Raw genomic sequence first — 22,625 nt, 5'->3', positions numbered from 1 at the left:
TTGTTGAGGTCACATATTGTTGAGGTCACATATTCTCCAATCCACAGAAACACAAGAATAGATTAAACATAAAGTCATTTTACAGTTTCAGGATTCCATAGAACCAGTTGACACAAATGGAGAAACCAGGAAGTGTTTGGCTCATCAAAATTACCTCATCAAAAACGTTTTAAAGAACCGAGAGCAACATGTAGAGCTCTGAGGCGTCAGTGCCTCTGTTAGCTTCATGATTTAACAACAAGAAAGAGAGATGGGAGGGGAACACTTCTGCTAATCTAATAATTAGCACATTTAGTGCTTTTGCTAACTTTGAAAACTTTTTAGCACTTTTGGGTTCCCCTAAATTCTAAAGCACTAATTTGCTGTTTTGTAAGCCTTTGGTTGAATGAAGTTGAATGTCGGTGTTGAAGCTTTTGTTATAAACTCCTAAGAATTCTTCGTGTATGTAGATGTTTATATTCATGCTCTTATTTTGAAGTCTCCACTTGTGATAATTATGTTTACTTTGTACTCAGAGTTCTGTAAACAGTTTAAAATCTCCTGATGTCCTGCAGGCTTTCTGACCGAATCCCTACTGTGGTGGAACAGGGTAAATTAGCATCAGAGCTAGCAAAACTCAACAACTATCAACCTGAAACCATTCAAATCCTCCAGTCTGAGTGGATCAAACCATTAGAGTCCAGTCTGCCTCTGTTATAATAATCATCAAACACCAAGTTGGTTGTTTTGAATTAACTCAAGGAATCAAGTTAAATTAATCTGCAGCCAGCAGATAGCTTGTATAATGGTTGTTGTTATACAACCTGATGTTGAGGTAAAGGTTGAGGTAAAGGGCACATCAGCTCTAACTTCCTCACTTTCAGAACCCAGACCTGACACTTCTTCATCGGGCCAATTGTTCGGTTTGTTTCTTCTTCCACAAGGTGTTTTTGTTTGTGATTAGTGTTTCACCATGAGGGGAAATAACTAAAAATAACTTTTATGGTTTCCTCACTTGAGTTATGTCTCGCCTTTTCCAGTGGCCATTTTGTAGCGGTAAAACCAAACATGCTGGAGTTCAGCATGGAGTTCAGTTGGGTTGCTAGGCAACGGGGTTAGCTCAGCTGGGGTTGCTGGGTAACAGGCAGTGGCTGCTGATTTGTGTCTCGACATGCTGAAGGTTTTTCAAACGGCTCATTTTCCAGACACCAAACATGAACTTATTGCCTAAAAACAGCTGCGTGGTTTTGTTTTCGGCCCTTTTGTTCTTTAGAAGCAGTCGAGGCAAAAATGGAAGAACAAAAACATCCAAAAATGTTTAACATCAGATATTGATTTTGACCCAATTTTTAAGAACAGCATACTCAAAAAAAGAGGCATTACTGGAAAGCAAATATTTTATCTACATTGTGTTTCTTTTTTATTGTCATTGTTGAGGAAACACTGCAAAAACACGAAATCTTACCAAGTATTTTTGGTCTGGTTTCTAGTCAAAATATCTTAGTACAAAACTAACAAAACTAACGTTAGTAAGTTTTCAGCAAAATAAAGTAGATAATAAGTAAATAAATCCTTAATTTTGATTTTTAAAAGGTGTTAGTTCCACTGGCAGATTATTTCACTTATAAAAACAAATTTTTCCAACATTATAAAAGAAATAACCTGCCAGTGAAACTAATACTTTTCATGAATATGAAGGAATTATTGACTTAAATTCCTATTCTTTGCTGAAGTTACTTGTTATGGAAAAGTTATTTATTTTAAATGTACTAAGATGTTTGGACTATAAACGTCACCAAAAATAAGTTAAAGACTTTTCTGGATTGCTAGTGTCTTTTTGTTATTTGTTATGTATTTGCCTCAGTTATTGTTATTTTTAATTTGACCAGCCTCGTTATGTTTTACTTAGATTATGCTCTCTCTCTCTCTCTCTCTCTCTCTCTCTCTCTCTCTCTCTCTCTCCCCACACCTGCATCCTGTTGGCCAATCAGCTCCCAGTATTTAACCTCCTCTCTGATTCTCTGCTTCCTGTTTGTTTACCTGCTGTTGCTCCATATGTCTCCTCATATGTAAGTTGTTGTTTATTTATCATTAAATTAATTTTGACTCCCCTCTTAATCTGTTACACCATCTACAAACCAAATCATCAGCCAGAAACCTAAAACAGCTGCTGGGTCATGTTTTTATGAACGGTTTATTTTTCCCGTCAGGTTTTTCTGCCTTGAATATCAATAAGGAAACTAACGTCAAGCTGTGAGAACAGATCCCTGAAAAACGTTGATCTTTTTCTTGACGACCTCCTCGACCCAGTTCGCCTCCTCGAGTCAAAACCACAAAACCACATCCTGAAGCAGAGCCTTAAAATAAACAGCTTCTCTGGTCGTCTGTGCCGCTTTCTGCAGGTTTACTCATGGCTCCAAAACATCTAATCTGATAAATGGCTTTAAAATCTGTTGAGTATGAAAGTGTCTCTTGCATCAGACACCAAAAGAAACAAAACAAATGAGTAGAAAAAAAATAAGTTTCATAACTTCTGGCAGTTTGTTAAAGAATTATGTTTAACTAAGAGTTTGTAGCCAATTCAAAAGCAGCTGGAAATTGGTTAAATGGGGATTAAAATACAGTGAAAAGTGGTAGAAATTATCACTGTATTTCACATTATTTTTAAACAACTTGGTGCAACTACAGAAAAATGTTTTATGCATTTTCTAAAACTAATTGGAAAAAGAAGAAATATCACTACAAACAATGGGCTTTTCTAAATATAATCTGGGTTCAGTAATGCATAAGAGTGCTAATAACTTTACCTAATTAAATAATTAATCCAACTCAAGAGTGTAGCTCCACTGTCTTATGAAGCAGATCACCATTTCTGCTCCAGATAAAACAAACTGAACTGAGTTTTTACAATATAAAAAACTGCTCTGATTATTTCAGCTTTGAATCTACAGGAAACAGCTGGCTAAGCTAATGCTAGTTAGCTAAGCTAATGCTAGGTTACTATGAAATTACTCGTGTGGATTTGGTGAATGAAATAAAAACAAATATGATCCTGGAAGATTTTCCAGATGTTTAATTTTCAGGACTATAAACATGTTAAGACTCACTATTTACTTATAAAACAGTTGTTAGCTAGTAGATGTTAGCATTTGCTGTCTTACAGGTTCTTTTCACTCCTTTACTATTATGCAAAAATGATGCAAAATGTTAAAAAATAAATGAAACTTAAGAGTTCAAGAGTAAAATACATGCATGGAAAACATAATATTTAACATTAAACAAATTATGATGCACTGAATAGCCAGTTCATTTTAAACTTCACCACTTCTCTCCTTCTGTTTTATTCATGAATACTTAGCTTTTTCTGCTAGGCCAGTCGAAAAGAGCTTCTCTTCTCCAACATGCTGACCTCATCCAGAACCTGGATTTGAACCCAGAACCTTCAGAGCCAAGAATGCAGAGATGTGGAAACCTTCTCAGTCATGAACAAACCTTTGTTTTGTCCCGGGTTGCGTTTCTGGAAATTCAGGATCTAAACTGTAAGCCCTGATTGCTGCTCATTGTTATGAAAGTGGGAGATTTTTGTGTGTGTAACAGGTTTTACAATCCTGTTTAATTGGGACCAAGGGTTACTGTGGAGGATTCTGGAGCTACAGGCTTACAAAAACTGAGAAGTACCTCAGAGTGACGGAGCAGCTCAGACAGAACAGCCTGTAGATGGTCAGGATCCATGCAAGGAAAATAATGATCATCTCTTGGTTTCTACAAACTGATATAATTATCTTCATGCAAATGTCTTCTCTCTACAGGAGCTGCCAGCTGGGGAAATGAAGTTTCCATGAAGCCCATTAGTCATAAAGCTGTGCATCGTTGGTTCATTCATTAGTGAGCGCAAATAAAACAGGAAGTCAGTGAAAGTTGGAGGAAGAACAGCCGAGCTTCCCTTTGATTAAGTTCTCTAAATCCAAAAGATGTCAACAGAGACGGTCGACAAGGACGGAAGAGGAACCAAAACCTCTAAAACGTCAAAGGATCACAAAAAGGTAAAAAAAAAATTTAAAAATCCCCTAAAAAAAAAATTTAAAAATCCCCTCGTTTGTCAAATTACTTCTGATTTTTAAAATACTATTTCAGAAATATTTAATTATTGACAGTATTTTTAATGTTGAAATGTTAGGTGCAACTTTCTCCCTAAGTTTCATGTGAGAGTCGTTTATCAATGCAAATGTTTTAGTATCAGAACAAAATATTTAAAAGGTTTAGCCATGACGATGAGATCACTTTACTCTAGTTACAAGATTTCAATCAATAGACTTTTATTAGATAAGATAATCCATTATTAGTCCCACAAGTGAGAAATGTAAGCCGCTACAGAAGAAAGTGGACAGAACAAAAGAATAACAGAAATAAAACACAGTACAGTGCAGAAAAACTCCAGACTAGCTAAACTAGAAATTTAAATATGAAAATGTTAATATATTCTACTTTGGTGTAATCTGCAGCAACTGCATGATCATTAAAACAGCCAAAATGTCTGAAATATTTTTACAAAACCATTATAATAATTGACCTGCTGGGCATAATTTACAATGATGATGTTATCCTGGTTTTCAAAACTAATCTCAAGCAACCTCATAATATCTTGTTAAAATTGGTTTTGAAAGTGGAAGTATGTAAATAACTTTAGATTTTTCACCAAGATTGCAGAACTTTGTGTAAACTGGTGACTTTTGATGTCTTGACTCCTAATTTTATAGTATTCTGGTGATCTATGTTTTATTTTTTTGTCTTTTTTTTCCCCTTTTAGGTCAGATAAATATTTCTGGAGGTTGGGGGTTTCCTAAGCCAATTAACTGAGTTTTTGAAGCATTCAGGATAAAAATTTAGGAGTTAATTAGGCTAACTTCAACCATCAAAATCTCACAAAAACAATATTTTCCAAACTTTGTTGAATCTATGAACTGCCCTAAATCAAATGTAGTTTCCCTCAATTATTTTGAGTCCTAAATCTTACCATACAGCGCTAACATTACATTTCATTATTTGTTAGTAGCACTTGCAAGAAATATAGATGTCTGCTTTATTCTTTCTTGGTTAAATAAGTTTAGTTGTCCACTACAGTAAAAGCTAATAATTTTGTAGAGTTTCAATATTTTACATGTTTGTCAAATGTGAAATATTGTCAAGAACTTTCTTTTTTTTTTCTTATTTCCTTATTGTTCATTCAAGCTAGCTTTAAAACGCTGCTAGCTTTATAAAGCTGCAGGCTATAGATGGGTGTCACTTTAAAAATGCAAACAAATTGACACAGATATGATCAGATTACACGGTGAACTAGTCCAGTATTTGTGGAGAGGAACATGATATTGTGTTTTTCCCAGAAATGGATCTAGGCTATTTACACCAACATTCAGTTAGCAAGTGGTGCTAACAGTTAGCAGCTACACGCTAGCATAATTCCAAACAACACCACGCGCTCAGGGTGAGGCTGAAAGTGGTTAAACATCCGTGCATTTCTTTGTTTCTGAGGTCACCGCCACCACTGAACATGTTTACAAGCTAATTAACACGAAGCCAAGTGCAGCTGAGGGAGTCAACAGAGTCATTAACATGATTTATCCCGAGGGGAACGTGCTAATCCGACACTTTTAACTAGACCAAATGTTAACACATGCTAAATATAGCCTGTTCGTGACGGGGGAAAAGTAAAGGTTATGCGTGGAGACAAGAAAGAAGTAATTAGTTTATTTTTTAAATTTATAAATGTGTTTGTCAGCCCACACCAGAGGCCCTGAAAGGAGCCATCCAGCTGGGAATCGGTTATGCTGTTGGAAACCTGAGCTCCAAACCCGACAGAGATGTTCTGATGCAGGACTTCTCCATGGTAGAAACCGTCTTCTTACCCAGGTAAATGTTTACATACAGTGTAAATGGGGCTAAATCAATTTCAGTTTAGTGCAGAAACTAGTGGAATAACAGATAGTTAGTGTCTCACATTTTGTTTATCCAGGAAAGAAAATGGAGACTTGACTATTTCTCCTCATAAAATTGAGAATAGTTTGAGTTCAGTTAGCCAACCTATTAAGGGTGAAATGGCCCACCACCCAGGGCAGCACATCCTGTGGGGGTGGCTGCACTCTGAAGAAGTTTATCACTTATGTAGAATGGATTAGCATACAAACTGGTCAAACATGAACTGAATGTTTTATTTGCTGGTGGATAGTCTCATAATGAAATAATCTGCCTGTTAATTTGTGTCTAATCATTAAATGGAGGAAAAAAATGCAAAATAATTTTAAACAAATCAATTGAGATACAGCCTCTAAAAGATCAAACTTCCTGTTTCTCTGAGGTACAAATAAGACTTTCTGTCCTACCATCTCAAACATAAATGCATAATTTAATAAATACTACTGGGACTTGTATTACACATACACTACAGTTGTGTCTGACATGAATATTTAGTGTGCAATAACAAAATATCAGGACATTTTAGATAGAAATCTAGTTTTTCTGTCAGAAAAATGAAAATCGGTGTTTGAGCTGAATAATAATCCATAATATATGGAGAAATTATTCACCATGTGGAAAATCAACTTTATTAGTCAAAATGAAATATTTGGCCATAATCTTATCCAGATCTAATGATTTGAAAACCTGTTGGGTGATGCCAAGAGCAGAAAGTGAAAGGTTTAACTCCAACCTAATGAAATGTTATAGTTTCTGTCCAGCTGGTTTCCAGTTGTACAAATATTACCAACATGGTTGCCAGTGACTGTGGCACAATTTACTTTTCAATCAATCAATCAATCAATCAATCAAATTTTATTTGTATAGCACATTTCAGCAGCAAGGCATTTCAAAGTGCTTTACATAATTAAAATAAAAACAGCATGCGACATGGAATAAACAGTGAGAAAGAGAAAGAGATTTTGAAAAAGATTAAAAAAGATAAAAACATTAAAAACATTTTAATGTTTCTTTTTAAGAAATATTTCTGAACATTTTTGTTGCCGAAACTTAAATCTTTCAATAGAACAAATTAATGGAGGAAAACACACGTCTACACAAGGTGTTGGTTTAATTTTACAAAAACAAGCCGTCACTCTTGGTCAGACATTTTCTGGAAATGTGATGTCAGAAAACACTTTAGCAATGCTTGGTTTACCCTCTGACTGTTCAAACAGCGTCACCAGTTAACTAACATTTCTTATTACTATCATCTCCAGTGAAGGCAGCAACCTGACTCCGGCGCATCACTTCCCAGATTTCCGGCTGAAAACGTACGCGCCGCTGGCCTTCCGCTACTTCAGGGAGCTGTTTGGGATCAAGCCTGACGACTATCTGGTGAGCTGAAACCACAACGTCAAACTGACTCGTCACCGTGGTGATGTGAGTTTCCGTGTAACTGTTTGCGAAACGGTCTGACTGTTGCGTCACTGCGTCTCAGTACTCCATCTGTAAGGAGCCGCTGATAGAGCTGTCCAACCCCGGCGCCAGCAGCTCCTGGTTCTACCTCACCAGCGACGACGAGTTCATCATCAAGACGGTGCAGCACAAAGAGGCCGAGTTTCTGCAGAAGCTGCTTCCTGGTTACTACATGGTGGGTGGCTGAGTCACACGTTTCCCAACAGTGACATCATCAGATGCTCGTCTTCCCACAGAGCGCTCTGCACTTTTCTGACACTTAAATCTTCTAGATCACATATTTAACCGGAATAAAAACTAAAAGCTGTTTTAGTTTTTTCTCTTTATTTGTTAAGAGAAAAGAAATACTGAAATAAATGCTTTAAAGTGTAACTATTATGCTTCCTTGAACAGGTTAGCATCAGTCTATGGCCTACAAAACATGTTTTTACAATTTTAGCATAAAATAAATCTTAGAAAATGAGATTTTAGCTGTTTTAGGGGGACTTGTCACTTTAAATCCAAATAAGCTGCTGGCCACGCCCCCTAACTCAACTTTTAACACTTGCGTGAAAATGGCTGCAAACAGATGCACAATTATACAACTGAACATCTTTGAAAAGCAGAAGTGGAGCCTCCTGCATAACCAGCAGTGGTTTCTGGATGCTAAGTTAACATCTAAACGCTTGTCTCTTCCAACAGCCATGTTGCATCGCATACAGAGGTAAAACCAGCTGACTAAGCATCCTGGAACTCTATTGGGGTTGCTAGGTAACAGGACAAAGTTTGCCTGGGGTTGCTAGGTAACGGGTGGTGCCTGCTGATACTTTACATTCGGGAGGTTTTTGAAACGGATCATTTTCCTGACACCAAAAATGCCTGGGTGGGTTTTTCAAGCAATTTGGATGTTTTCAGAAGCAACAGAGGCCAAATAAGTGTAAAAAGTTTGTAATATGTGAATTTTGCATAATAAATCCCATTAAACCTCTTGCATGAACTAATCCCTTCAATAGGACCCTTGTGACAACTTGAAGTAGGCCAGAAGAGCTCAAAGTGCAATTTGTAATGAATGGATCAAAATTACTGATGAGAACAAGCGAAAAACAATCATTTCTAAATCTTTGACTGCAGAAAAACGATTGTCCACAAATGGAGAAAATATGAAATGGTACTAAACTTTCCCACCTAATAGAAACATGTATTTTATATGCAGTTACATTTTTATAAGACTAAGATTCAGCAGCACGTAAAGACGGTGCAGAACCAACTTTTATTTCATTCTCGCATAAAACATCAGAATTTCAAACAAAGTTATGTACAATAAACACAATCATTGAGTTATGCATATTACATATACAACTTTGATCAGAAGGATCTGGGTAGCATTTCTTTGGTTTAAATAAAGTCATTTAAAAATGTATTTTATATTTAATCAGGTTATCTTTAAGATTTGTTATTTTAATTTGACTAAGTGAAAAATGAAGGAATTTCAGGGGAAAGACTTGTTTTAAAAATAACTAAACTCCACCGTGTCTCCATGTCTTCCCTGTTTGTTCTGAATCAGAATCTGAACCAGAACCCGCGCACGTTGCTGCCCAAGTTCTACGGCCTGTACTGCATCCAGTGCGGCGGCGTGACGGTTCGCGTGGTGGTGATGAACAACGTTCTGCCTCGAGCCATGAAGATGCACTTCAAGTACGACCTGAAGGGCTCGTCCTACAAACGCCGCGCTTCACGCAAGGAGCGCGTGAAGAACTCGCCGACCTTCAAGGACCTGGACTTCCAGGAGATGCACCAGGACGGGCTTTACTTCGACCCGGACACCTACAGCGCCCTGATGAAGACGCTGCAGAGGGACTGCAGGGTGAGCAGGACGCACTGCGAAACACTGCATGTTAGATTTAGTGGAAATAACTTGATACGCTTGAAATAAAGCAAAAACTTTTCAGCTTGTTTTAAGTCAATAATTCCTTAATATGGATGAAAATAATTTATAAGTAAAATAATCTCCCAGTAAAACATTTAAAAATTGTAACTTGTTTGGGAAAATGTCTTGTTCTACTGGTTGATTATTTTTCATCAATATTAATGAATTATTGACGACAACAAGCTCCTATTACTTGCTGAAAAGTTATTTATAAGTTAGTTTTGTCTTATTTCAAGTGAACTTAAATATTTGTACTAGAAACTAAACCAAAGGTGCCTGTTCAGACAACAACTTTTATTTGTTGCCTAAACTGGGCTGTGTTTTTATTCTGACTAAAACATTAGCTGCGATAATCATAAATATTAACTCCACTGATGCTAAAGGGTTTTTCCAGCGCAGCATCAAAGGGAAACTCCTGGACTGAATTCATGGCTGCAAAAACATAAAATCTGACCAAGTGTGGTCTAGTTTCTAGTTCAGATATCTTGGTAAACGTGAAATAAAAGAAAACTTACTTTTCAGCAAGACATAGGAGCTTGTTGGGAATAAATAATTCCTTATTAAGGAATTAAAATGGAAAAAATATTAGCTCTATGATACGAGACATTAGTCTCATTATGTGTATTTTCCCACCCTGTACTTTAACTTCAGTCTTTTTATCATGAAGTGTTTCTACTCTTTAGTAAACTTTCTGGATTTTCTACCCACTGAATGAAAAACAAACGTGATTTAACTAAAACCTCACCTGACACACACCTGCAGTTTCTGTTAGTTTTTTAAGTTTTTTATTAAAAGAAACTGATTTGGAAACATTTTTTTTGTTATATGAATTATTGTCATTTTGGTTCTTAAAATACCAAAATTTCCCCTTAACTTTATATTTTGGTCCATCTGAAGATGTAGTTTTTAAGCTTTAAATGATAATTTGATAAGTTACTCAGAACTTGAGTAACTTTACCAAAAACTTTTTGTCATTTCTTGGACGGATACTTTGTACTTCAGCACAGTTTTTGACAACAGCTCTAAACCAACAGCCAGAGTGGTTTTAGTTAGAAAGGCCTAGTCAAAGTCATAACAGTGGCTGTGTTGCATCGTATTGCAGTAGGAAAACCTGCAGAAGTTTCCAGAATCTACATTTTAACTTCATGTTTCCAGTAAACTGAAGATCATGTGGTCCTAAAATACAGAAATGAAGGTTTGTGAGCACAGGCAGCCATGCTAACTGCTCAGCTGATCACTAATAGAAATAAATCTGAGCTTACAGAGGAATATTCATTAGTGAATCAGCAGCTGGAGCTTATTTCCACTATCATTTTACTTGCTTGTTGTTCCATCAGGCCAAACACTCAAAGAAATTGAGTCTCAATCAACTTATCGGTCCTCAGCGGGTTTCGCTCTTTGCTCCTCGCTAAGCCGATGATCGCCGCACAATTCCCCACTTTGATGACGTTACGCAACACAGCAGAGCAGCAGGCTGAGCCGACGTCTCTGCTTCTGTCTGTTTCACTAACGGAAACAACAATGGCCACTTGATTAAGGATTAGCACCTGACCAGCTCTAACTGGTCGGCTGTGTGGAACATCAGTCTGTGTGTTAAGAGTCTCTTTGTTCAGAGGCTTACAGCGTTCTGCACTTTCTGGTTTAACCTTTTTAAACTTTAATACCAGCTTACATGAATCCCAAAGTCCATTTTCTATCTTTTTAAGATAGAAATGCTTCAAACAATACTTTAAAAAGTCACATCTCTACAATTGTAAAGGATTTTTTTTTTCAAACTGTATGATGTAATATTCAGTGCATACGTCTAAAGTGGATATTCACAACTTCCTGCTTATAGCTGAATTCTGCAGATTCCCTCTAGAGACTCTAACTGCTTATTTTTAAAGATCAAAAACGTCTCAACACACACAGGGGAAACTGTCTTAGCAGAAGCTAATGGCTACAAACATGGCTAATAAACTAGATTCTGATCAAGCTAACGGCTAATCAGAGTCAAGCTAACGGCTAATCAGAGTCAAGCTAACGGCTAATCGGAGTCAAGCTAACGGCTAATCAGAGTCAAGCTAACGGCTAATCAGAGTCAAGCTAACAACTGTTTGCTGTTGAGATAAAAAGTACGAATCAAATCTTTGGTGTCATGCTAATGGCTAACCAGTGGTGAATGTCTTAGTTGTGAATTTATGATGCTGTTTTAGGAAAATTGTAGATTTAAAAAGAAGAAAAATCTCAAGACATTTTCTAGAAAAAAACAAAAACTTCAAAGTTTGAAAAGTCAAAAATTAGTTGGACAAAAAAAGACAAAGAAATTGAGATTAATCTCAAACTTTTCAGAAAAATACGTGAAAACTTCTGGTTTTAAGAAATGGAAAATTTTTGACTTTTGGAAAATTTCTGAGTTGCAAAAGTTGAAAATTTTAAACTTTTGAAACTAAAAACTTTATTTTTTGGGGGGCAAATTTCTGTTTTCTGGCAGAAATGTTTATATATTTTATTTTAATCTACAATGACTCAAAACAATCCTCAGTCTTCGTTTATAGCTGGTTTTCAGTTCTTACTTCTGTCCCCTCAGGTCCTGGAGAGCTTTAAGATCATGGACTACAGTTTGCTGCTGGGCGTCCATGTGCTGGACAGGAAGCCGCTGAGCAGAGGGAACCGCTGCGACAGCAGGAGAGGACAGAAGGTCCTCTACTCCACCGCCCTGGAGTCCATCCAGGGGAACCTGAAGGACCCAGAACCGGTCGCAGACGACGACACGTCAGCAAACGTCTCATTAAAAAGTTATTCTCTAATCAAGCTGGAGATTAAATGTGTTTAAATAATCGTCTCTGCTCTCTCCAGGTTGGGTGGGATTCCTGCCAAACACAAAGATGAAAACCTGCTCATCTTTTTGGGAATCATTGATATTCTTCAGTCATACAGGTAACACAAAAAACACGACGCAGCGTTTTAGGGCCGTGGTGGAAAACAAAGGAGCACATTTCAACCAAAAATTAGAGTTTTTTTAGATTAATCTCAGAAATTTTCAAGATAGAAACTTGGACATTTGAGTCTTTTTTGCTTTTCAAACCGATATGTTTCCAAGTTTTTTTTTTTCTAAAGAAAAAAAATGTACATTAATCTCAAAATTTTCAGTTTTTTTCTAGCAACTTGGTCCTTAAAATACCAAAATTTCCACTTGACTTTTAAAACTGACATTTTCACTTTTTCTTCAACACTCTAATTCCGACATTAATCAAAATTACATTGTTTTCTTGCAAATTTTTGACTTTTGGATCTCATAAATTTCATTGTCTCCACAAAATTTCTGAGATTAATCTTAAACTTTGAGTTTTCCATCAGAAAAAAATATATGAAGTTATATAAACTTGGAAAGAACTCAGCTCTTTCTGCTTGACTTAACATCTTAGTTTTTCACTGTTGGTTTAATGTCTGCTTTAATTACATTAAATCATTGTTAATACTATATATTTTTTAGCAGAGGAAAAATTAATGGAATCATTTGGTTGTCCTTTCAGTAAATGTCTTGAGTAACAATTAATAGGTTATTAAATTAGTTGATTATTTTGATCATGATTCGTCAGATTAATCATTTCAGACCTCATTCCTTTATATTTTCATTTAAAACATTTTTGTAATCCCTTAAAATGGATCTTTAGGCACTTTGTATTGTTTTCTGTTTAAATTTGATTGATCTTTTCTAACTTTCTTGTTGTTTTCCAGGTTCATTAAGAAAGTCGAGCACTCCTGGAAGGCTCTCGTTCACGACGGGGTCGGTTTGTAAACCTGTGCTTCTGTTTTACCCACAGATTAAATGTTTGGTTTGACCGTTTCTCTGCTTGCAGGACACCGTGTCGGTCCACAGGCCCGGTTTCTACGCAGACAGGTTTTTAAAGTTCATGGGAACGACTGTTTTCAGGAAGCTTCATCGTAAGTTTAGCTTTCTGCTTTATTTATCCTCCGTTTATAGTCTGTTTGTGTTTCATGAGTTTGTTTTCCGTTTCCATGACATCAGCTTTAAGAGGAGCGTCTTCCAAGAGGAAGAGGAGTTCCCTCCATGCAGGGAAGTCGGCGTCTCAGGAGTTTCTGTCCACACAGAAAGAGAAGGAGGAGAAGAAGGCGCAAAGCATGGACAACCTGGATGGAAACTGTAAATTAAACTTTACATCCATTTTTTTTTAAATGTTATTTTTATTTTTTTTATCCCTTCTGATTCACTTTCTGGTGTTTCAACAGTTTATAGTTCCTCCAAACAACCAGATCTGCTTCCCAAATCTGCTCTGACTGAATCCATCCGAAACGACGAAGAGGAAACTGAAAACAGGTACTTTGTCTCCATGGCAACCTTCTAGGTTCACATCCTGTTGTTTTCAACAATAACAGGAAAAAAAAACCTTTGTTTCCTGATATGAAAACCCCAAATACTGAACTCAGTTCACCTCATGTAATGCATCCGATTTGATGTGAAATAATTTTGGAATCATTTCATTAAGACGTTTTGCATCTAAAGTGACAACAATTTGTTTTAAAGCAAATATTTTCCCCTAAAATGCACAGAGGTGGGTAAAGTATCGAAACATTTCACTCAAGTAAAAAGTATTAATCCAAGAAACTATTCTAGAAAGAGTGAGAAAGTATTTGGTGAAAATTCGACTCAAGTATTGAATAACTGATCAATGTTTCCAAATAAGTTTCTTTCAATTAAAAAACTTATGAAACTTTAACAAAATCTGCAGCTGTGTGTCTGTCTGGATTTTTGTTTTCATTCAGTGGGTAGAAAATCCAGAAATTTTACTCAGAAATAGCAATACGTCATAATAAAATTACTCAAGTAAAAGTAATTGAGTAAATATAAGTAGTTACTATTCAACTCTGAAAATGTGAAGTGCATAAAAATCTAAAATAGTTTTTTTCCTGTACCAGTGACGATCGCCGGGACTCCAGCTCCACTTTAGCTCTGGACGATCCGCTGCCGTCGCTCAGCAGGAGCCAATCAGACTCTGAGTTGGATGTTTACTTGGTATGAAACATTTTTATCCACAACTCTAAATGGTTCCAAGTTACTGATAATAAACACAATATTTATAATACATCTGCGTTATTCCTTTCTGCTAAATGCAACACTGCTGACCAGTTAGAATCAAATTCAACATAATTTATTATCACTTGTACTTGATGAAAGAAGGGAAATGTAGACTCATGATTCATCAGGTTGGATTTGTTTTTGTAAAAATCTCAGTTTTATTACTAGCATGTCTTGCACAAGCATTCATAGCCCTTAAATCTTCCCCTATTTGTCGCACCGCAACCAGAAATCTGTTAATTTTCAATAGAGGAAATAAAAATGCCAGGTTTTCATAATTTTTCACAAGAAAACTTTTTTAAAGTCAATTAAACATAAATAAAATCTAGAATTTTTTTCCAAAGCTAAAAAGCTATGTGCAGTAATGATGATTTTTTGTTGTTGTGTTAATCAGAAAGCTCTAATCATAAACATTTAGGATAAGCTAATGCTGGGATGCTAATGCGTCACACCAAGACGGTATTTAGAAGAAGCTAATGCTAACCTGCTAACTTTAAATCATATCTACCTTCGAAACACTACAACCTTTGAGCACCAATTAAATTTTTATGTAATAACTAACATGCACTATAATTACATGTTTATCTAATTCTCAACTGTTCGTTTTTTATTTTGTTGTGTAGTTTCCTGTTTTAAATAGTTATTGCAGAAAAAACAGGACAAAACTTGAGAGGAAACGGAACTGCTGCTAAAACAGCATTCGCCTCCTTCAAAATAAGAGCGTGAACATAAACGTCCAACTGCTTGAATGAACCTTAACCGTCGATAATTTAAACACGGATGTTGAACTTTTTTTCTACTTAAAGTTTATGAAACATCCAAGAAAATATCCGTAAAAATTAATCTGCTGGAAGCTAAGTGCTAAACGTGTTGAAAGTTGGCAAAACCGCTAAACAAAAAATTAGCTTCACTATTGGCGTATTAGCAGAAGTGTGCCCACCACTGTCTATTTATAATATTAAAATATAAAGTTTATTGTTACACAGGGAAGAAAAAGTTCATATTTTTGTAAGGAGTTGCCAACATTTTAGTTCTGAAATGCCTTTTTTTGTTTTAGTAGGCGGTGTAGCTTCTAATATTTCCTTTCTTTGATTATCAAAGATTATCACCAACACCTTTAAACTGCCCACTTTTTTTAAATAACATCCTACATTTCTTTACAAAATGTGGCCTTAATACATTTTCAGCCTCATACAGACTCGCCCAGGCGACCCAGCTGGAGCTGATCACTCGTTTGTGTTGCAACATCCATAAAAATGTAAGCATTAAATTACATCTACAAACATTTCCATTCACTTGTTTTTCTTCTTCTTTAAACTGGAGACGCTGAGGGACTTCTGGGGATTCGGTTTTCCCTTCATCAGACGTTCTGGGACAGAAATAGAAACCCGTAGATTACACTCAGTGACTCATGATAAGTAAACTCCCCTGCAGCCATGAGATGTTACTGCTAATGACACAACTTCATCTTCCTGCTTATCACTCTCATGCAATTTGTCTCATCGTTAAAATACTTTCCCACTTGATGGTTGTGGTTTCAAAGGGTCAAAAGTTCCCGCTGTCATCGTCCAGCCTGAGTGACTCAGCTCAGACTTTTTCCCTTTTGCTCTCCAGCCTGGGAAAACCTCAGTGAATTACATAACCATCAAATCCTCATTCGGGCTTATATGGCGCCGTTTTCCAGCCCGTGTTGAGCAGACGTCCGAGTTAATCTGATCTCAGAGGCTCAGGAGGAACACAGAGAAATTCAACAACTGGAACACAGACGCAAAAAAGTCATTTAGTTCACATAAACTCATTTATATAATGTCCTTGGGTAAAAAATTGAACCTAATTGTTTATTTTCCTCCAGTTTTGAATCTATTTGAAACCAAAGTAAATATTTTCGTACATCATAAACAATCTAATAACCTGTAAGAAATTGTATGACTAAAAATGTCAAATCATTAAAAATTTTATATAAACACTGAAAATACTTTATTACAGTTAATCTGTTTAGTTTTAAGATACAATAAATAAACTAAGGTTTATTTTTATTTTAAAACAGCCATCTTGTAATATAAAATAACACAAATACCCAGAATTGATGAGTTAAAAGTTGAAAATGTTTAAAAGCAGGGAATGTCTAATGTGTAGGAACAAATATGAGCCACCAGGGGGCGACAATGCACGTTTGTAAAAACTGATTTTATTTTTATAAAGATAATGTAGGATTTTTGCAACAATTTTTAACAGAACATACAAAAGCCAAGAATTTACATGTGACAAATTACATTAATAAATATTAAATAAATATAAAAAGTTCAGTTATGAGACGCATAGGGTCAGGCAGGTGGTTATAATAGGTGCTATTTTTGTCATTTGTGTTTTTCCTGAAAAGTATTAAATAAGAATGATGTTTTATTTTTCTTTTCCAGTGAGGAAGGACCTGTGAGCAAACTTTTAAGACTACAGGCAGCAACATGCTGGTTCTCGCCTGCCAGCGTCACTCTGAGCCTCCATCATCGTCATTCTGTGTTGCCATCAATGTGCCAAATCACTGTAGATCCATCATTATCCTATTAATAGAAGGTGTTTGTGTGGTTTGAGATCCACTGTTCTGACAAAAAAAAAAACACTAAGCTGCCACTGCTTCTTCCTCTCACTGTTGTTCACTGTGCTGGCAGTAAATATTTAATTTTCACTTTGTTCTCTTTTGCTTCTTTTTCTTTGTTTTACTGTAAATATGCAACTTTCTCAGCGGCTGGATCCCTGAGGACAGGAATGACTTTCCCAGAAATTATGTTCAGAGGCGATTCTGTCACCTGTAGTACCACAGTGCAGGTTGGACTGCTGTGTTCTTGCATAACATATTTCAATGAAGGGTTGTGCTCTCCTACACTTACAGTATCATGCAAAGCTTTTGATAGCACTAAATAATACTGATTAAACTTTCCCTGAACTTACTACTTCCTGTGCTGGAGCTTACCAGGGGCTTCAATGAGACTTTTGCTAGATACCTGTCAGATAATTTCCTAAACTTTATCGGTTATTGGCTTAAAATATTTCTGGAACCCATTATGCAGGATCCTGGAATGGTCTTGGAACCTACTTGGTACTTCCCAGGATTCTTCCATGGAACTTGCTAGGCACATCTCTTTAAACTACAAGTACTTTTCTTGTAACTTACCCGTTATTGGTTTGGGAATGGATCAGGTACCAACCTGGAATGTTCTCAGAACATACCAGATACATTTCTGGACAATACCAGATACTTGCCTGAAACTTACCAGTGATTAGCCTAAGACTTTTCTGAAACTTGTCCTGGAATGTTCCTATAACTTTCCTCGCAACTTAACAGAAACAATTCTAGAAACTATCGGGTTCTTTCCTGTAACTTACCAGTTATTGGGCTGAGACTTTCCTGGAAGTTACCAGGTACCAACCTGGAACTTCATTGGCACGTACCAGATACTTTTTTGGAACTGTTCCTAGAATTTACCAGGGACGTTCCTGGAAACTGCCAGGTACTGTACTGGAACTTTCCAGGCGCTATCCTGGCATTTTCATGGAACCTACTAGGCACCTCCCAAGAATCTCTCATGGAACTTACCAGGCACTTTCCTGAAAGCCATTGGTACTTTCCTGTAACTTACCAGTTACTGGCCTAAGGCCTCTCTGTAGCTTATCAGATGCTGTCCTGAAAACCATCACATAATTTCATATCTCTATCCTGAAATATTCTCGGCACCTTTCCTGGACTTAACACACATTTCTAGAAAAAAATAGCATTTTTCCTGTGACTTACCGGTTACTGACCTACGACTTCCTGGGATGCAGCATTTTATTTCCTGAACCTTATGAGATACTTTCCATACATTTACCATCCCTGAACTTGGCAGGTCTCAGACTGATGGAAAGGTTGAAGTCCAGCGTTAAGTTTCCAGTTGGTGATGGTCTGGGTTGCCATGGTGTTGGTCTACTGGGTTTTCTAAAGACCAGCTGTGTAGCAATATTACAGAAATTTGTGATTCCTTCTAAAGCTTTATGGACATGCAGATATTTTCCAGCAGAACTTGGTACCTGCCAAGACCGTTAAAGATCCCAAAAGCTAGTTCAGTGATATTACTTTGCTTGATTGGCCAGCAGATAGACCTGGACAATAAGGACCATATAAGATTGCTTAGCTACTTGGAAGTTAAATATAAAAATTCAGGGATGAATAAATAATACCATGTGTTAATTTCCTTAATTTGGAGATGTTAGTCTGTTAGCATGCTAAACATTAGCATAACTGTTTAGTTGTTTAGTGGTAGTTGTTACTGTGAGAGCCTGGTAGCATCTGAACACAGCTGTACTTTTTTGTGACATTAACTGATTGGTAAGTCTCCATGGTAACACCCTTATGTCCAAAAATTGCTTTGAACGTAACGGGTAAACATTAGCATGAAATGCTAATTTGTTAGCTACAAATGCTATAGGTCTGAGCTTAATACAGTAGTACAAATATTAGTTTTTCATTTCCTGCAACATGTTGTACGAACTTTCATCAAGACGGAGCCTTTAACGTTGTTTTTAATTATTAAATTGTCAAACTGTGTTGTCATAGTAACACTTTACAGGCAGTCTCATTTTATCTACAGTAAGTAATAAACATTGTCAAAATATTTTTGATTATCCAATAAAAGTTGTGATTGTTTAAAATACCTTAACCAAATTTGGATTTTATGTAAAAAGTGGGTTTTTTTGTCTTTGTCTGGCTTTAGTCCACATATTGTTTAAACCAAATGTGTTTTTCTGTGGTTTTTAAGACTACAATTGTAAATTTCTGGAAAATAAATTAATATTTAAAGTCTGTTTATCTGTGATCTCTTGTTTTGTTTGCTCGTATAATCAGAGAAATTCATCTTTTATAGCGTGAAATTATAATATGACTTGACTTGAATTGTGAGTACCAAGCATTATGCTAATGGGTTATTTTTATTTTAAAAACTAGTTGATAAATTACTAATAACCACTGTTTTTATTAATTTAACTCCTTTATATTCCTGTTTTATATAGATTTAGTAATAGGACATTCAGGGCCTCTTTGATTAATGCAGTGACTTAAAAAAAGCAGTGAAACTTCAGGTGTCCAAAATGTGACCCGGGGGCCATTTGTGGCCCCCAACCACAATTCAAGATTTGAACAAATTTGGCCCTCCAATACTTTTTTTGTGTCACAAAAGAACCAGTGAGGTTTTACTCAAAAACAGACTTTGTCACACCAGCCTCTTACATTTTCCTAAATACATAGTATGGTAGGAAATTGTTGAGAAACATTTTATAGACTTAAAATGGAAACTAAGCCCAAAAAATTACATTAAGTAAAATTGATTTCACAATACTATTTTCTTATAGTAGAACAGGGAGTCATTATTAGAAGTGCACTGCAAAAACACAAATCCTACCAAATATTTTTTGTCTAGTCTCTAATGTAAATATCTTAATCCACTTTAAATGAGACAAAACTAACAAGTAACTTTTCAGCAAGATACATGTTTGTTTTAAATCAGTAATTTCTTAATATTGATTTTAAAAAGTTAAATTTCCACCGTCAGATTTTTTCACTTGTAACAAGATATTTTTCAATGTTGTAAAAGTAACCAGACTAAAATTTTATTACCTAAGAATAACTTTGTGCAAACAAATGTCATGAACATATTGTGTTGCTCAGGCTTTGGTTGCTAGGGGACGGGCAGAATTCCACTGGGGTTGCTAGGTAACGGGGCAGATTACTTCACTTGTAACAAAGCATTTTTCCCACATTATAAATGAAATAATCTGCCAATGGAACTCATACTTATTCATAAATATTAAGGAATTATTTACTTTTTTCTTGCTGAAAAGTTACTTGTAAGTTCGCTTAGTTTTATTTGAAGTACACTAAGGTATTTGCACTAGAAACATACTTGGTAAGACTTTGTGTTTTTGTAGTGTGTCCCAGTGACTTTCCGCCTTGTTGTCAGCTGAGAGAAGCGTGTGTGTGAAAGGCAGAAGACAAACCGTGGTCAGATGCTGAAGAACCCGTTGACAGGAAAAGGAGGCGGCTCTGCTCCTTCCTGTTCAGCGCTCACAGCGTTCCTGCTCCAGTCCAACTTCCTGTCCGAGTGAATTCCGCAGGATTTGTGCTCCGTATCTGTTCCTGGATCTCGTCGTCGAGGGAAAGAGGCGCGGCGCCTCCACAGGACCCCCAGAGGGACGGAGGAGGTTTGGTTGATGGAGAGCAGAACCTGGTCTGATCCCAGCAGGGAGATCTGAGCCAACCACTGGAGAAGCACTGGAGGGAGGGGTCAAAGGTCACAGAGGGAAATAGACTCCATCTATCCATTAAACAAACCATCCATCCATCCATCCATCCATTTTTGCTGTATCTGTTATTTAATTTGTTAAATAATATAGTAAAATAAAATAAAATACAATTTTCCATTGTTGTTTTTCTGTTACGGATGATCAGTTAATATGTTCCATAAAATCAGACAAACATAGAAACATTAAGGACTTCCTGTGGATTTTATTCAAAGTACAGAAACAGAAGAAAAATCTGAAATCAGTTCATTAGTTTTCAACATGAATTTTTATTTTGAATGAAAAGATTTTATTTCAAGTTTAAAATATGCGTCATAAATCCGTGTTCAGTCTTTCCTCAGCAGAGCCTCTGGGTGAGAAAATGGCCTTTTTTGAATCCCGCTCAGTAAATGAGTGATGAGTCAGAGCAGCGATACCATCAGCCGCACCTACTGCAGTTTCAACTGCACACCTGAAGTCACTAAGCCACGCCCACATACCTGCCACAACCAGGAAGAGATTATATGGACTTCTCCAAAACATTCACCGATATCTTTCCCAGCTGAAGACCCTTCCTAGCCCACCTCCTCCCCGCCCGGGCCGTTGGTTCGGGATAAAACCTGCGTTGGACCGGCAGAACCGGCAGAAAGTCGCGGTTTCGCCAGGTGAGTACGCCCTGTTCTGTCCGCTCAAATGTCGCCTCTGTGTTTTTTTTTCTCCGTGTTTCTCAGCCATGTTGGATCAGAATACCGACACAGACCGAGAAATAATGACTTACCTAGAGGGTTTTAAGGTGTAAGAACCACCTTCAGTGCGTTTTAAGGTGGAATTAAAGGTTTAATTTATGCTGGTTTTGACCCACTTCGTGTCCAGGCCGCGGCTCTGTTGGCGTCCATCCAGGAATAAACGGTGTCTGTCTGTCTGTGGCCTGCAGGTTCGCTTCAGGTGTTATTAATGAGATGACCAGACACTTATCCACTATATTTAACCTCTAATGGGGTTCATATAAGATATTCAACCATTTTTCTATATTTAACTCCGGTTATTTGTCTCACTTTCACATCTTTCATATGAGAGATATTCAAAGAAATGATCTCATTTCTTCTCTTAACCGTTTAACTTTTAAGTTTCAAGCATAAATTGAGGTTGGATACTTTTGCTTTTTTAACTAAAAATGATAGAAAATGTTTTAGACATGGGAGATTCAATGTGGAAATTATTCACAATTTACTGGGTTAGTTATATAATAGTTTTGAATGAGGAAAAATACAAATGTGGAATTTTATTTTATGACTTTTAGAGGGGAAAATCGCTGCAGATGATCATAATTTTGTATAATAAAGTCTGACCAGTGTGAAGCACATTATCTACAAAAATAATGGAGTTTTTGCCTTTAAAATGTTCCTGGACAATAATTATTTAGGCTTTCTTTAGTAAAATGGTTTTTAATATTTTATTAACATAATTTACAGTTTCTGATGATTAAAAAAATCTACAAATATTTTCAGCTTTCTGTTTTTTACTAAAGATCCCCCCCCCTTTTTTTTTTTTTTTTTTTTAGAAAACCAGTTTGTTTGGATTTTGAAAGTTTTTAAGTTTGTTTAAAAAAGCATTCTTGTTTTAATTACAACATATTTAAATATTTGCAGTTCATTTTTTTTAGAATTCTTGACAATTTTAAGTTTTTAGGTTCTTAAAAAATTAAATCAGTGAAAAAGATGACAAATTTTAAATTTTGTTCAGAATTTATAAAATATTTAACTGCATTTTTAAAATTTCTAAATAAATGTTTATTCTATGAAAGAAATACTAAAAAACCCACATCTTTTTAAATTTGGTCAATGATTAGTATTTATATCTTTCTAAGCCTTTGCTGCACAGTATGCTAACTCTAAAGTGCTACATCAACACCATAATTAGCAAAAG

The 22,625-nt window shown here is 36.2% G+C and overlaps 2 protein-coding genes and 1 long non-coding RNA gene across 6 annotated transcripts in view; 2 read left to right on the top strand and 1 right to left on the bottom strand.

Moving 5' to 3' along the window:
• The window catches only part of pip5k1ba (phosphatidylinositol-4-phosphate 5-kinase, type I, beta a), a 20,724-nt gene extending 1,653 nt beyond the window's left edge, over nucleotides 1-19,071 (top strand). The window contains exons 1-17 of one of the 4 annotated variants that reach the window (XM_007575844.2): nucleotides 2,002-2,048; nucleotides 3,338-3,518; nucleotides 3,607-3,699; nucleotides 3,789-4,022; nucleotides 5,756-5,886; nucleotides 7,209-7,326; nucleotides 7,430-7,582; nucleotides 8,951-9,250; nucleotides 11,883-12,067; nucleotides 12,152-12,232; nucleotides 13,034-13,082; nucleotides 13,156-13,240; nucleotides 13,326-13,460; nucleotides 13,547-13,634; nucleotides 14,234-14,330; nucleotides 15,581-15,651; nucleotides 16,811-19,071. In XM_007575844.2, coding sequence (XP_007575906.1) covers nucleotides 3,951-4,022; nucleotides 5,756-5,886; nucleotides 7,209-7,326; nucleotides 7,430-7,582; nucleotides 8,951-9,250; nucleotides 11,883-12,067; nucleotides 12,152-12,232; nucleotides 13,034-13,082; nucleotides 13,156-13,240; nucleotides 13,326-13,460; nucleotides 13,547-13,634; nucleotides 14,234-14,330; nucleotides 15,581-15,619 — 1,533 coding nt within the window. In that variant the 5' untranslated portion in view covers nucleotides 2,002-2,048; nucleotides 3,338-3,518; nucleotides 3,607-3,699; nucleotides 3,789-3,950 and the 3' untranslated portion in view covers nucleotides 15,620-15,651; nucleotides 16,811-19,071. Of the gene's footprint in view, nucleotides 1-1,970; nucleotides 2,049-3,337; nucleotides 3,519-3,606; nucleotides 3,700-3,788; nucleotides 4,023-5,755; nucleotides 5,887-7,208; nucleotides 7,327-7,429; nucleotides 7,583-8,950; nucleotides 9,251-11,882; nucleotides 12,068-12,151; nucleotides 12,233-13,033; nucleotides 13,083-13,155; nucleotides 13,241-13,325; nucleotides 13,461-13,546; nucleotides 13,635-14,233; nucleotides 14,331-15,580; nucleotides 15,652-16,810 lie in introns of those variants that run through there. The other 3 variants (XM_007575847.2, XM_007575846.2, XM_007575845.2) reach the window with 3 other exon arrangements.
• Nucleotides 15,658-21,619, bottom strand: LOC103154528 (uncharacterized). The gene is made up of 3 exons (XR_477938.2): nucleotides 21,478-21,619; nucleotides 20,418-20,691; nucleotides 15,658-15,762 (listed from the first exon to the last, which is right to left on the bottom strand). It is a non-coding gene; the product is annotated as an uncharacterized LOC103154528 (long non-coding RNA).
• The window catches only part of tjp2a (tight junction protein 2a (zona occludens 2)), a 41,323-nt gene continuing 39,865 nt past the window's right edge, over nucleotides 21,168-22,625 (top strand). Inside the window, exon 1 of the mRNA XM_016662779.1 lies at nucleotides 21,168-21,364. The gene's annotated coding sequence lies outside the window, so the exon portion shown is untranslated. The remainder of the gene's footprint in view (nucleotides 21,365-22,625) is intronic.

The sequence above is a fragment of the Poecilia formosa genome, unplaced genomic scaffold (assembly GCF_000485575.1).
Source record: "Poecilia formosa unplaced genomic scaffold, Poecilia_formosa-5.1.2 Scaffold390, whole genome shotgun sequence".
In the NCBI taxonomy this organism is placed as follows: Eukaryota; Metazoa; Chordata; class Actinopteri; order Cyprinodontiformes; family Poeciliidae; genus Poecilia; species Poecilia formosa.
This window is presented reverse-complemented; position numbering and strand designations above follow the sequence as displayed.